We start from the raw sequence: 15682 nt of genomic DNA, 5'->3' as shown, positions 1-15682 counted from the left end.
CTTGAATCTTATTCAGTTTGGACACAGTTCTGAGACCAGCAGGCATCAAAAATCTCAGATCAAGGGATCAATCTACAGTAATTCTAAACTCAGTCTAAACTGGAATGTGAGATTATCAATCAATCCATTCACCAGTGTAGTTTGAGGTCCACTGCGAAGAGGGAAGTTCTGCTCTGTAGAAACCATTAAGCATTTGTCATGTAACATATCTTTTACCCAAAATGACTCTGGGACAGTGTGATTTAAACCTACAGCCTTTTGTTTCCCAGCCCAGCTATTTAGCCACTACATCACACCACCCAACTGATCAACAGTTTGGTAAAGTTTTAGCAGGAAACAAAGTGAGACTCTTGAAGACAGCAGAGAGTTGCTTGGAGTAACACCAACCCGAATGTGAAAGAGCATCCAATGCGAGTCATCGACTTAATGTAAACTGCTGAAAAGCTGAAACTAGCTTAAAGTGGTTTACATGGTTTCTAGCTGGTTGCTAGCTAAACAAGTCTAGACACTCACATTCATTCCAAATTCCAATTCATTCCATAGCTATAAAATGTTACAAATAACTTGTATTGTTTCTGTTCATCATCTTGCTGGCAGACTGTTCTGTTGGAAGCACAGAGTGTTAGGCCAAATTTCAAAGACTGCTTAATTGAGAAAGAAGAAAAATGTCAGACAGAAACGGGGATGAAGAAAAGACAACTCTTTTTGGAATGTAGTAGAGAGTGTGTGTTTTTACTGGAGATCACAGTCCTTATGTGCTGCACCAAGTCAACATGAAATCTACATCAACCCTGTTTTGTTTAATACATGTCTTATGGGAATGATTCACCAGCGCATAATTGTCCAAAAACAACAACACAAAAAAAGTTTGTAATTTTACATCAAAATGTAATAATTTGCTACAACTCAGAAATATCTAAATTTTTTCAGAAAAAAATAAATCATAATCGCTTGTTATTTTTCCTACAATTCCCTTACACAATCCATTTTTTACTTGAAAAAATGTCACATTATGGAAAGCACAAGCTTAAAAAATACAGCATGTTCTATAAAGCTTTTGACCAAGAGTACACAAATCATTCAATACCATAGTACACTATACATTGTATTACATAGTATTACCATCTAACACTATGGTACCACCAGTACTTTTAATAAAGGCATTAATATGGAAGAGAGCCATATATAAATTATATCTATCTGTCTCTTTTGCGCTGCATTGTTGATGGCTAGGATTTGGCTGGTTGCTATAGAGATTGATGGGAGGCAGAGCAACCACATTTGGGTATGGGGGACAGAACGAGTGCAAGAGAAAGAGAGAGAATATTGTCATAATTGCATGTTCTGCTGATGGTGCTTAAGAAGTGAAGCCAACAGGGAAATGAAAGCCAGACCGCCGTTTACAGCGTAACCTCTCTGAGAAGGAGAGAGTGATAGATGTGAGAAAAAGAGAATTTCATTGGGCCACAAACACCACAAAACAGCCTTGGCGCTCTACAACAACCCCAAATCACTCTGAGACAAAAACTTGGAGAATTTGGAGAGAGAGAGAGAGCACGAGAGTGAGAGAAAGAAAGGGGAAAAACAAAGAAAACAAAACTAGGCAACTTTAGCGTCTCCTGGCTGTTAATGCTACAGCAATCCTCTGTGTTACCTTACATCTGTTAAGCCGTTTGTCACTGGTCGTTAGTGTGAGTTATCTTTTGAGGCATGAAATTAAAGCCAGACATCCATTCTCAAAGTACAGTAAACACTTCTCTCTGAGGGGCAACAGATTTGTTATAAATCTATTAGGAGTCAGTTGGTGTGACTCAAAGGTAATTTCTTGTTAATGGAGGAGCTCTGTGCATTTGGCTTTTCCATCTGTAATTTCTTGAGTGATTATTTGCAATGATGTGTTTCTTTGTTCTTGAGAGCCCACATACACATACTGTACCAGACCAAAGCCAGATGGGAGCTGGCAAACCTCTGACTGTATAACTTCAGGTTGGCATTGGGTTTACCCTGCTGAAAAAACACTTAAACTAAGCTAAGCTGGTCTGCAGCTTGGTCAATCTGAAAAGTGGCCAAAATCCTTCTGAAGTGCTTCTGAAGTGGCATTTAGGAGTCTTTACACAGACTGTTCAGTTTAATGCTTTTCAGGGGTGGCACACATGCATTTACACTTAAATTACAACTGTATACTTCAATACTAAGTGCCGAGGTGGGTCAGGGCAGACATAATTTAGTCTGGCTTTTATGTGGGATTGTGTATTTATGCTGAATTTTGATCAGTCACAGAGTAGCCTTAAATCGGGTATGTAAGATACCTTAAAACCAACCAGCGGACCAGCATGACCAAGGGAGACCAGCTAAGACTTACAACCAAACTTCGGCTGTTTTTTTTTCTAGGCAGGGTCAAGAAAAACATAATTAGTTTTAGAAGTAACTGTTGTGTTGTGCACTAGCACATACACAGTCCATCTCACGCTTTGTCCTAACCTCAAAACCAGTTTCTAATGAAAAGTAATTGATCTGTCCACACTGAATGGCTCACCTTTTGACTACGTCATCTCCACTCCAACATGTGGGCTCGTCAATGCCCATCTCTCCTTCGCACAGTGTCTCCGGAAGTATGGAGAAGAAAGACTTAAAACGGGAGATATACCCGGTAAACTCCCTACAACACAAATCGATAAATAAACAAGACATACAGATAACAAGCAATATTGTGAGACATAAAAGTTTTAAAATGAGATAAGATAAATCCAGAGACCCCATTGTTAACAACAGCTTTAGGAATGTATTTTGAGGCTATTTGAGGCTATAAAAATAAAATTAAATAAAACTACATTTAAAAATGTAATACAATTTTATTTTATTTAAAATTTTATTATCAGATGGATTTGGTGGAGAGATGGAGATGAAAAATTGTCTGTCCAAACAAGTATATTTCAGGGATGACCTTTACAGAGATAACTGCAAGGAGGTGGGTAGTTACGGGTCACATGCTTAGTAAGGAACCAATCAGGCAACCTGAAATTACAATTACTAATACAGTTTTTGTAATTTTGAAATTACAATTACGGTTTTCACACTTTGGTTTGTTTGTTTGATCTGAACCCAAGTTCGATTCGATTCCTCAACCATTAGACCACATTTCTAAAAAAAAAAAAAACATTCAGTTTTCAATTTCTAAATCGAACAAATTATGTGTTAACATTAGAGGTTCACATGCAAAACTTAGGCCAGACTGCATTCATACCAAATGTGGATCAGATGGGAAACCACATGAACCATAGTCAGACTTGTGTACAACTTTTCAGCGTCCACAGCAACCAAACAAACCAAACTCTAATGACAAAAGGGCTCGAACAGCACCAAAAGCACTAGTGTGAAAACACCCTAACTGGTAAGGTAGTAAAGTGGGTAAAAAGAAGCAGAGATAATCTATATTACCCAAGGAAAGCACACACACAGATTCAAATTTTAAGTAAGATATTTAGAAATAAATCCAATTTTTTTAGTAAATATATTCATGCTTACCGTGCAACCTTTTTCAGAGTTCTACCTCTACTGCTCTTGGAGGTTTTCAGAGGGAGTGATCTGATAATGGTCAAACCCCCCAGTACATGACAATGGAACAGTCCAAAGGAGGATGAGGCAAGCAGTTTGGAGGGAAGGACAGAGAGATGGAAGAAACCAAAGGGCAACAAAACAGGGGGAGGGGATGAAGGTGAGAGAGGCAGAGAAAAATCATGACCATGAAGAAATAAATAAATATGGTTCATGCACATGCAAACCAGACCTGGAAGATGGGTTACATCACACTAGCAATGAAACTCAACCAGGCGGATTCAGGAAGTACTGAGATCAAACTCAATCTCAACAAAAAGTATTTTAAAATTAGACATTTTTCATTTTCAGGGAATTAACTCATTCCCTAAAGCACTACAAATTATGTAATCAAATCATTCTGTGTTTAGTGTTGCTTTAATGCTTCAAAAACATTACTAATGTCTTTAGTTAAATGTATCCACGAAATTAACTATGAATTAAGATTTTTTACTTCCAGAACTCTGCTGTTGAGCTCCATTATTCAGTCGATGGAGAGTCAACATGGATGTAACAGACAGCTTAGCAGTCCATTATAATTTATTCTATTTAACTATGTATAACATTGTATTCTGACCTCTGATCTTAATAACGATGGATCACTCTAGCTATTCTTTAAAAATAATTGTACATTTTGAAGTTACACATTTCATTTCTTGCTTGTCAGAGCATTTCCAAGGCTTTTAGTGCAGAGAGATGATGTCATCCGTATGGTGATGAGTGTTTGCTGTCCTCTGCTCCACCGACTCTTGCACACCCGGAAAAAAACCTCTAATCCATTTATCTCTCTGTGTTCCTGCAGGCAACAGTCTCAGTGCCAGTTACAGCACTGTCCTTGCCAGCCTACCACTTAGTGATGGCCATCTGCAGTGTGTGTGTGAGGACCTTCAAGATCTGGGTCTGAAGACACTTAGTTAAATGTCCAATAGCATACTTTTAAATCAGGGTCTTTAGAGACACCTGCCAAATGGGTAAATGTGTCTGTTTGACCAAAGTGTGTGTACCTGCATGTATATTTACACACTTTATGACGTTTCTTATTTCAGACAGCAAGGAATCACGGGCCTAGCAGAGGAGTTTTTAACACAGATGCACAATATATCTGTAGTCATAGCCATATCATTCGGTATTAGTGCTTTTATTATTGGAATAGGTCTGATATAAACAGATAATAGAGGTTAGTTTTTATGTACATGTCATAACACTTTCTATGCCAGATTACAAAAAGTGTATTATATAGTAAAATAGATGGAATACATTTTTTAAATGTTTTGAATCATTTCAAAAATTAAATAATGAACCCTTAAAAAATACAGAATATGGGATGTTGGCAAATAGTTTGACCATGATATGTCAACAATTAATAGCAGGGTTAAAAATAAACACAAAGGAATACATAAATTAAAATAAATAATGCATAAAATAAAATATTATATGCAATGTACATTTAATATACATTTCTCAATTATTAATAATTTATATAATAATATAATATTTAATATAATATGTTATAATTTATATAAAAATATTACAAAATTTTAAAATAAAGTTTTAGATTAACTATAACCTGTCAACTACCAGTAAATTTATAATATCGGTTGTCATATCAATTATCGAGATTGGCAAATTCATTTAAATACTGGTGCATCCCTAATTTATTTTTTAAAGGCAGATCTTCAGATTACAAAAAAAAACTCTACATCAAGACTTTTAAGTATCAAAGAGCTGTAAAAATTAGTTTTTCAATAAATGAGTCTTGGTGACAGAACAGAGGATCCAGCCTAACCTGTGAAGGTGAGCCAACATGCCGATCTTATCGGCTCCTGGAACGTCCTGTGAGCTGTTGGCAGGTGGTGGTGTGACTGAAGTTGGAGGAAACATTTTGACTGTGGTTGAAGACACATTTGAAGAGTGACCACATACCTTATCCACCTGAAAGACAGAGAGACAAATGAGAGAGGGTTATGCCATGTCCCTTCAGGAAGACATAATGGGTGACGTAAGTGTGTTTGTCTCTGTGATAAATGAAACTCTAATGGCAAAGTAGAGACAGTAACAGATCACATTAAAGCCATGAATGAATGAATTGATTAAGACCTTAGACAGAGACAGCGTGTGTGTGTGTGGCTCTGGTTTTGCCTTCATTTTAGGGATCAAATGTCCTCAAGCATAGTAAAACCTGCAATCAGTTACATTATGGGAAGCAGCCAACGGTCTCCAAAAGGAAAGCAGCAATAACAACAAAAGTCAATGAAAAGTCCCTGCCATGATGGAAAAACAAACGTGTGTCTGTGTATAAACCAGTTTATCTCATTAGAGACTATTACTTTAACACAGGATCTCAATTTGCATTTGCTTTTATATCTACACCTCCTTCACCTCTGTCTCTTCCTCATTCTCAAACACACATTTAATCAATGCCGTTTCATCCCACTAAAAGCTCCAGCAGACGTCACCAGTCCATTAGTCAAAGCAGACCCGACTACAGCGATCCAAATGATTACCCTCAGTTTCTGCCCTCTCCTATCAGTCACCTTTAATAATGACAATTTTATTTGGCATTAATAAATCCTTATCTTCTGCATCATTTGTCATTGCTCTAGGAGCTCGGACGTGAAGTTGGAGGTCAGGAAAAAGACAGTCTTCTGTCCGACACTCGCTTTACAACCTGAATGAATAACAAGGTGCAACCCTGCAGGATAAATGCACTGAAAGAAATGCTATAAGATTGAAAAGAAATGTACAAAACTGTCAATGGGGCGGTATCCATTCAAAAGGTACTAATATGTACACTTTATATACTAATATGCACCATTTAGGGCTAAATAAGGTTCAAAGGATGTACATTTTTAGCTTTTGTACCTTAGTGTACCATCCCAGAGACAGCTTTGTACCTTTTTTCGGAGAGTATAAACTATTTTTACTCAGAAATTGCTGGTAAATTTAAAAAAAAAAAAAAAAACAATTACAAAGAAATGACAAGTGATGTGACATTCAGAAGTCAAAAGACTTTACATTTTATATACAGTTTTATGGAGAATGTTTGTGTTAACAGGCCAATGTTTCACTACACTTGAGAAGACTACATTTATGATAAAGCCCTCAATAATATAAAACTCCTAAAATGACTTGGGGAAACTTGTAGAAAAGTTCATATGTTTACTTAATGTCCTAAATAATTAAATCTAAGTCCTAAGGTAAATCTAAAAATACATGTGAGGAAGAGAGTATTAGGCTTGAGATGAGCCTTTACTGAATGCAAAGAAATGACCAGACTGACTACCACAAAAATGGGTTCAGACGCAGCGATGAAACTTAACTCCATCTGCTCCACAAACTTTACTGTTTCACTTCTTAATATTGAATAAAAACTAAAAATTTCATTGAATCAATCTGTTCACTACCAGTTAGTAAAATGATACAAGTTTTATTCCAAAATCCACAAATAGCACCTCTTTCAAAAAACATACACACACACAGAGAGTCTTTAAGAATCAGATGTCTTTCTTGACATAATACCAGGCTAAAGGAAAAGAACATTTATAACATTTATTAAACTACAGTATATTTAAGATATTTGATACAAGTACATTTAATATACTTGATAGCTTGTGCAAACATTATTAAACAATTCATTATTTAATGAATAATAATAAACTGAATCGGTGTCTTTCTCTTACTTTTAGAAGCCATTGAACATAAAGGGAATGAGGCATTATGGTTATCGACCAAAAATGTGGGAGTGCTGGAAAATATTTGTGTTTTGATTTTGTTGTATTCTGTGTAGTTTATTGATTTATCCTCTATTGTAAATATTTTTCATCCTCCTTTTTTGACGAACAGCATGGGAACCATCATTTCCCCATAAATAAACTCAGTGGTGAATTTTGGACCAAAATCTCTAATACACAGTGGTTATCCTTGAACCGTCATGCATTTTATCCTGTTCCACGTGTAATTTCTTCATCCTAGTCAGTTTTATGTAATTGAGGTTAGAAAGTGCAGTTCTGCACATTTAAAAAAATAATCAGATTCAAGCATAAAGAAACTCTTTTAATATCCTAACAATCTGAGATTCATGCAGTTACATGAGCTTCTTTATGCATGGATGGAATTACTCTCCGGAAGTTTCCTATGCCCAGTATCAAATTATTTTCCATTCGGAAAGTCTGGGAATTGTTTCCCGTAAGGCTTGGCTAATTTTATAAGTTAATAAAAATTCAATAAATCCACAAAGTGTTCTCTCCAAAACATGACAGACATTGTATGGTAAAAACAAAATGTCTGCGGCCCAGAATGAACCCAATGGCCTTCTCCCGATCTCCTCCTGTAAACAGGGTCCAGAATATTTTGAGATTTGTTCATTTTATCAACACTCAGAGGTGGCCAAAACCTTTTTTTTTTAGCACAGTGGATGACTGAGAGGTGATTTCTACTACAGTTAACTCACCTGTCAATCATCCAATGGGTCATATAATGTGTGTTTGTGTATATATATATATATATGGTGAAAGCCAGAGTCTTAAACAAAAACAGATCTTTAATAAGAATCGAAAGCATGTGAAAATAGGCATTAAACATCCATGTGTGAGAGAGGGGCACAACTGACCTCAGCGACACCCTGATCTGTGACGCTAAACACAGTGGGTCAGTCCACTGGTCAACTGTTACTCAATTACATACTGTTGAAAGCAGAGCTGCTCTTGTCTGGCGAGTATGCGTGCACCTGTCCGTCCTTGTAATATCTGTGAGATGCCAACGTGTGACACATTCCGGGTGTGATTAGACAGGGTCTGAACAGTGCTTTATCCCATGTGGATGGAGTCTCAGAGGAAGACACATGCGGGAGCTGTGAGCGCCTGGCCTTGAGTAACAGACGGACTGTGTATTTGTATATTGAAAGCGGGTGATTGGCTGCAGTTTTACTACAGGGTGCTATGAGGAAGGCTAATTTAAGGCATGTGATCTTTATATGTGCCAACTGCTCAAACTATATCTTCTATAGAGGACTGTCTGTTTTAAAGACAGGCTTTTCCTTCAGTCGTCATGTTTTTGTAAGTCCCTCTCTGGGGGAGTATTGAGTTACATGCTGTGGTGATGGTGTGTGATGAAGTATGTTGATGTAAGAATCCGCTCCAGAGGTAGCACAACTTTCTCAGTGCTCTCTTGCCCAAAACATAGATAGATAGATAGATAGATAGATAGATAGATAGATAGATAGACAGATAGATAGATAGACAGATAGATAGATAGATAGATAGATAGATAGATAGATAGATAGATAGATAGATAGATAGATAGATAGATAGATAGATAGATAGATAGATAGATAGATAGACAGATAGATAGATAGACAGATAGACAGATAGATAGATAGATAGATAGATAGATAGATAGATAGACAGACAGACAGACAGACAGATAGACAGATAGATAGATAGATAGATAGCTTACAACTGTTTTTAAAAAATATATCTTACCGCTCTTTCACATTTTGAAAAGAGGAAATGCCAAAATGGCTTTTTAAATGTCAGCTCTGTTTGAATAACATCACAGTGCGTCTCAGTGGTGTTGAATTAAACAGTGTTCAGAATAAGGCTGTGGCTGTGCCAGCTTCACTGTTTAGTTAGCAGTTGTTTTTCATGTAGGTCTGGCTTGAGTGTGTGCTTGAACTGTGATTCTCTGGCTGCTTTGTTTGGCTTCATTGTTGCCACGCTGATACTCACACATACAAAATCAGCTGATTAATGATCTGTGTCTGTGTGTGTGTGTGTGTGTGTGTGTGTGTGTGTGTGTGTGTGTGTGTGTGTGTGTGTGTCTGAGATCTGTTTGTGAACCTTGCATCTCTGCATGCATTCTACTCTCGTAACAGAGTAAACAGTTTACATGTGCTGTACGTCAACAGCACAATTCTGAGAAAATGATTAAAAATTGCTAAAATATTTTCTCCATCCAGGTTTAAAGAGCAAAGACAACTATAAGAAGGCATTCATAGGTTGATTTCTTACCTAATTTCCAAAAATTGTTTTTGAGCATCCTGCATTAAGTTTGTCAGCTACTTCCTTTCTACTTACATAAGGAAAGACAGAACCGTTTGCCAAGCTTACGGTTCAATATCAAGTACATCAAATCAGCAATGAAATCTGAAAATGGAAGTAGTATGATTTTTTATTTAATATTTGAAAAATAATATAAAGATTATATAAATTTTTTTTAAATATTGTTTTATTTTAAAAACAAATCATGACAAAAACATTCTATTCTATTCTATTCTATTCTATTCTATTCTATTCATCCAAATTATAGAACAGCCTTTGGGGTGTGATTTGAGCGGAATAGGCAAAAATTATGATGCATTAGAGGCACAAATATCCTTTTTTTATTTATTTTGTTTGTTTGTTATAAAACTTATTCGAAATATTTATATGAACTATTATCTAAGAAAAAATTAATTAGCTAAATACAGTTCATGCTAGGTTTATTTTATTTTATTTTTACAAATGTATGGATACAGGAAATTATTATATGCACTGATGCACTAGGATTTCATGGACTTCGGGTCCTTTTGATTTATTAAGAGGAAACGAGAATCTGTCTAGAAATGTTTGGATTATAAATATTGGAGGAGATATTTTAAGAATCTATGAATATGAACATTTCATGAACACAATTATTTTATTCTTATCCGTAAAAAAAATTATAACAGTAATCATGTAATTTATTTCACACATCAGAGAATATTTATCTGACACAAAATCAGTGAGGATCTCAATTAGGGTTTAAGTAAACTTAGAAGTATATAAATATTATGTATTATATAATGTCATGTCATGTCATGTCATGTCATGTTATATTTAGTGCTGTCAAGCGATTAATCATGATTAATCGCATCCAAAATAAAAGTTTTTGTTTGCATAATATATGTGTTTACTGGGTATATTTATTATGTATATATAAATACACACACATTCAGTATATATTTTGAAACTATTTACATGTATTTGCATGTGTATATTTATATTCATAAAATTTATATTATAAATAAATATATTTAATATATAAACATAACCTATTTTTCTGAAATATATACATGCATGTATTTATATATACATAATAAATATACACAGCACACATACATATATTATGTAAACAAAAACTTTTATTTTGGATGCGATTAATCACGATTAATCGTTTGACAGCAATAATTATATTATGGCTTACTAGAAAAACTACTATTTCTACTTTATTTTATTTTAATTTAGTTTTATACTTTATTTTGTACTTTCATTTTATTATATATATTTTTTACCTTATACTTTAATATAATTTAAAATATTTTTATTTAGCTTAAGTTTATTTTTTGTTTAAATATTTTGGTTGTTTTGTTTTAGACTTTTTTTTTCTTTTATATATTTTTTACTTTATACTTTAACTTAATCTAATTTAATATATTTTTATTTTGCTTTATTTTATATATATATAATATATATATATCACACACACACACACTATATATATATATATATATTTATTTATTTTATTTTTTTTTTTTTTATTTTTTTTTTTTTTTTTTTTTTTGCTTTATTTGTTTATGCTGTCTTTTTTATTTTCCACATTCTTTTTATTGTATTATGTATATGAAGAGTTTGGTTCCAAAATGTAAATATATTTTGATTAATTTGAGTAAAAATGTGTTTTCTTTACCAAGAAAGTGGCAAGAAGAAAACCACTATTTTCTGTTTCAAACTTTCACATAGCATCTTTAGGTTATAATAACATTAAAAATTCAAATCCAGATTATGATTATCAAAGATTTATTATAAAATTGTATCATTTTTTTCACCAAAATGCAATAAATCCATGATACATTTTTTTTTTTCTTTTTTTTTCTTTTTCAAAATGCAATAATCCATTGAATCAATGACAAACTGCAGAGAAACAGAAAATATCCCCGTAAACAGAATATTTACGGTTTATAGTGAAATATGAAGGAGAGAAAAGGAGATCTTAGAGGATAGTAGAGGAGAGGGACAAGATGAGGAGAGGAAAGGAGAGGAGAGAGGCGAGGAAAGTGAGCGTAACAGCCACTGAGTCAGCTAGTCTGGGGTCAGATCCTCAGCGCCCGTGTGTTAGTAAAGAGAAGCTTTTTAAGACAACTATGACAGAGAATGATTTAAATCTGGGAAGCTTTCTGAGGTGGAGTGTGTGTCCAGACCACAAACTTGGCTGAGACAGACTGAAGAGACAAATAGCATATAGGAAACATACAGCAATGCACAGCTTAGAAATATCCATTGCGACAGACAGTGTGTTTGTTATTTGTTCGTTTCATGGTTGTAAATTCCATTTACAACTTCCAGTCAGCTTCTTCAAATGCAAAACATAAAACATTGGATGTGCCACAATTTAAACCCAAGCTGCTGATTTCTCTCTCTCTTTTTCTCCGGAGGGTTTTGTGGGTTAGTAGTTAATCATCTGAGACTGGTAACTGAAATTAATATAAAATAAAATCCAGATGATCCATGATCCTTTTTTTATTATTTTTTTTCAATATTTTTTTAAGAAAGCATTAATTGCAACAGAATATTTTTTTTTTGTTTGTTGCTGAAGAAGTAATTCCAGATGATCCATGATCCTTTTAATAATATAAAGATTATATACATTTTTTTTAAATATTGTTTTATTTTAAAAACAAATCATGACAAAAACATTTTTTTTTATTTTATTTTTTTTTATTGTATTTTTTTATTTTATTTTCTATTCTATTCATCCAAATTATAGAACAGCCTTTGGGGTGTGATTTGAGCGGAATAGGCAAAAATTATGATGCATTAGAGGCACAAATATCCTTTTTTTATTTATTTTGTTTGTTTGTTATAAAACTTATTAGAAATATTTATTTTGATTCATTAGAGGCACAAATATAAGAAACAGAAATATTAGAAATATTTATATGAACTATTATCTAAGACAAAAGGATGCCAAATTACATAATACTTGTGGAAAGAGACAGAAAGTGAAGAGAAATAAAAATAAATTAATAAAAATAAATAAATGAGAGCTAGAGGAAGGTGAGTAAGAGACGCAGGGCTCTTTTACCGAGCCCTCTCTCATGGCCGTCTGTGCTCAGGGCTTTGGAAATCTTTCATAATCCCAGGGGCCTTGTTTCCATTATCTAAAAGCACAAGCTACTATTAAAATTCCTGTGTAAGACTGTAATTAGAGCCCTCAGTTAAACCTCGGAGGAAATAAGGTAGAGCAGCACATTAACTGCTTGGGACATCGGATAATGAATTATTAAATTTTTCTAATTTTTGTCTGATGTGCGCTCACAGTTGTCAGCAGCCACTTTGAGGCACAGCAATTACGAGTCACCATAAAGACTGTCTGTTTCCACGCTAGCGACACTGAGACATCACAACACTTCAAATGAACTCTGACCTCAAGTCTACAGTCCCGTTCCATCTCCAGTTGGGAAATAACATTGCGGTGTAAATCCTGTCATTCAGTCTAGCAGTAGAATTATAAATGGACCATAATCCTGTTGAAATCTACAATATAAAATGTTATATTACTATAGAATTATATCATAGAATTATATTTTATATAATATTTTATTTATTTATTATTATTTTGTACATTACTGTTTAGATGTTTGGAGTAGATTGGGGTAGAAATGATTTTCAACCATTTTCAGTCATAAAACAGTTATACAATAGGAATAATATAATTTTTTTTATTTATATATTTTATAATGTAATTTATTCCTGTGATTGCAAAGCTGAATTTTCAGCAGCCATTACTGCAGTCTTCAGTGTCACGTGATCTTTCAGAAATCATTCTATTAATAATTATTATTATTATTGGCTTTAATTTTACTTTTTTAAGAGCTGACACTTTCCTATCAAAACTTAAAAAAAAAAAAATGATTTATGGGTCCTCTAGAGATGCTTCGGAACTGAAAACTGAATCCTACTGCGTGGTGGACATTGATTTAGTGGCAAGTAAACAAGATATCCTTGATCCCACCTACTGTATACATTACGCTTTGGGTCTTAGGTTTATATCCAATTTCAGATTTTCCCTCTTATAAACGTCACATAATAAATTCGTATTGCATGTTTGGTCACTGTACCTGTCTGTCATATGGCCCCCTTGCTGTCTAAGTGGGCAGATTTTGGCCAGAATAAGCACATAAGGCCCTTACCTGAAAAGAAAGAACAATGGAGGAAAGCTGCGCTCTCTAATTGTTTAACCAGCACTGACATTCCAGAATTAAAAAAGACAATGAAAGGAATGTGCATTGCATGCAAGACACATACCTGCACACAAATATACATGACATTACCCAATTTCAGCTGGTATCACAACCCAGCATCACCTAAACCCAAAGGTACATGTGTGTGAGACCTGATCAACAGGGATTTAAAACCACACACATACTACACACCAAGACCGAAGAGATGTAAAAAGATACCCCAGTCCGCTTTTAAAAACCTCTAGATTTACTCTCTCTCACTCTCTTCATTCCAGTCGTGCAACGCTGGTCAATAGAAGTCTTTCAGACATGCAAGAGGGCAGCCAGTGCTGTCAGCACCTACAGTGTCTCGACAGACCTCTAAAACTTGATCCCAGAAAACACACACACACACACACACGCAGCATGCCCTCTCAGGCAGCACACATGATGGGACGGCATGCCAACCGCAATCCGTTTGGGAAAGTATCCCAGTGAAAATCAAACCATTGCTATAATTCCTCTAATAACATCCTGGCTACACACACACACATTTGCAGAGTGGAGAAGACTACAGTTTATGATCTTTGGAAGGAGAATACAAAAATGAGAGAGGCGGAAAAATGTTGTGCTTTATTTTAACAGAACCGAATACAAGGAGATAAAAGCACTGGGAGATAATGTGAGCAGGGCATTGTGGGTAATGGAGTCTGTTACCAGGATGGCAGTCCTGCGGGTTTTAGTCTCACTATTTTCTCTCAAACTCATTGCTGATTGTAAAGAAAACAGTGGAGATTTACACACAGCAGCAGAGGAAAACAGTAGTCGCCTGCCAGAAACAATCTCCAAGCCTTTTCCATCATTTAATGCAGGCAGGGTTCTATTCCTCCACAGAATCTGAACCCCAAAATCTATTTTACTGGCTGAAAGAATCTATTCAGTATCTCATTAGAAAGAGTACAGGACTGCTTTAGGTATGTTACCTTTCGAAAGCTTGGGATCAGCAAGATTTTTATTTTTTTATTTTTTTCAAATAAAGTGACCTGGGATCACTTTGGCTGGGTCTTTGAAGTGTGTATTTAAAGTGTGTTTTTATGGTTGTATGTTTAGAGTGTGTTTACATATGGGTGTCAGACTCAGTGACGAATGTACATACAAAATTCTGCCTAAAAATAAAGTTGGGTCATTTCCAAACACTCATTCACACACTACACTACACTACACAACAACAGATAACTGCAGCCTAAGAGACTATTTGTTAGGACACCAATCACCAGAAGAATCTCGCAGAAACAGTGAACTTGCCTGAACCGTTTTCGGATTTTCATGCTTTCAGATTTTCTGCAAAGATGCTTGCTAAGATGAACTACGACAACATTACGGCTGGTGATTGACCTGTATATATATATCACTAAGGCTGATATTATTGACAAATATTGGACATTTTTAATTATCGGTTGGCTGAGGACTGTCAGAAGCGGGACTTTTATTTTGACAGCACATGAGTGCAGACACACAGGAGCTGCCTTCATTAGTTTACTGTCTTTATTTAACAGATAATTGAAATGCAAACACTATAATATTAACATATATTATATTTATATACATATAATATTTATATTGTCAGCATTCAGCAAAAATGCATTTTAAACAAGAAATACGCAGTTTAGTAAATACGCATTCAAGTCTTTGAATATCTAATAAACATTTAATGCTACAAACATAGTAAACTGTCTATTTAACAGATTTAAGTAGGTTAAAATTTAAGCATTTTTTAATTCTTTTTTTTTTTTTTTTTTCTTTTTTTTTACAAAATATTACATAAAATAAATATACATTGATGAAAAATTT

At 34.5% G+C, this 15682-nt stretch overlaps 1 protein-coding gene across 3 annotated transcripts in view; it reads right to left on the bottom strand.

Annotated features, from left to right (window-relative positions):
- LOC109100706 (glypican-5-like) overlaps positions 1-15682 on the bottom strand; it is a 99112-nt gene that overhangs the window by 55060 nt on the left and 28370 nt on the right. For 2 of the 3 annotated variants that reach the window (XM_042710991.1, XM_042710972.1), the window contains exons 4-6: positions 5381-5526; positions 3526-3585; positions 2537-2659 (exon numbers count right to left, since the gene is read on the bottom strand). In XM_042710991.1, coding sequence (XP_042566925.1) covers positions 2537-2659; positions 3526-3585; positions 5381-5526 — 329 coding nt within the window. The remainder of the gene's footprint in view (positions 1-2536; positions 2660-3525; positions 3586-5380; positions 5527-15682) is intronic. The other variant, XM_042710983.1, reaches the window with a different exon arrangement.

The sequence above is a fragment of the Cyprinus carpio genome, chromosome A2 (assembly GCF_018340385.1).
Source record: "Cyprinus carpio isolate SPL01 chromosome A2, ASM1834038v1, whole genome shotgun sequence".
Classification (NCBI taxonomy): Eukaryota; Metazoa; Chordata; class Actinopteri; order Cypriniformes; family Cyprinidae; genus Cyprinus; species Cyprinus carpio.
The sequence above is the reverse complement of the archived record's forward strand: the minus strand, read 5'-3'. Positions and strand labels throughout refer to the sequence as shown.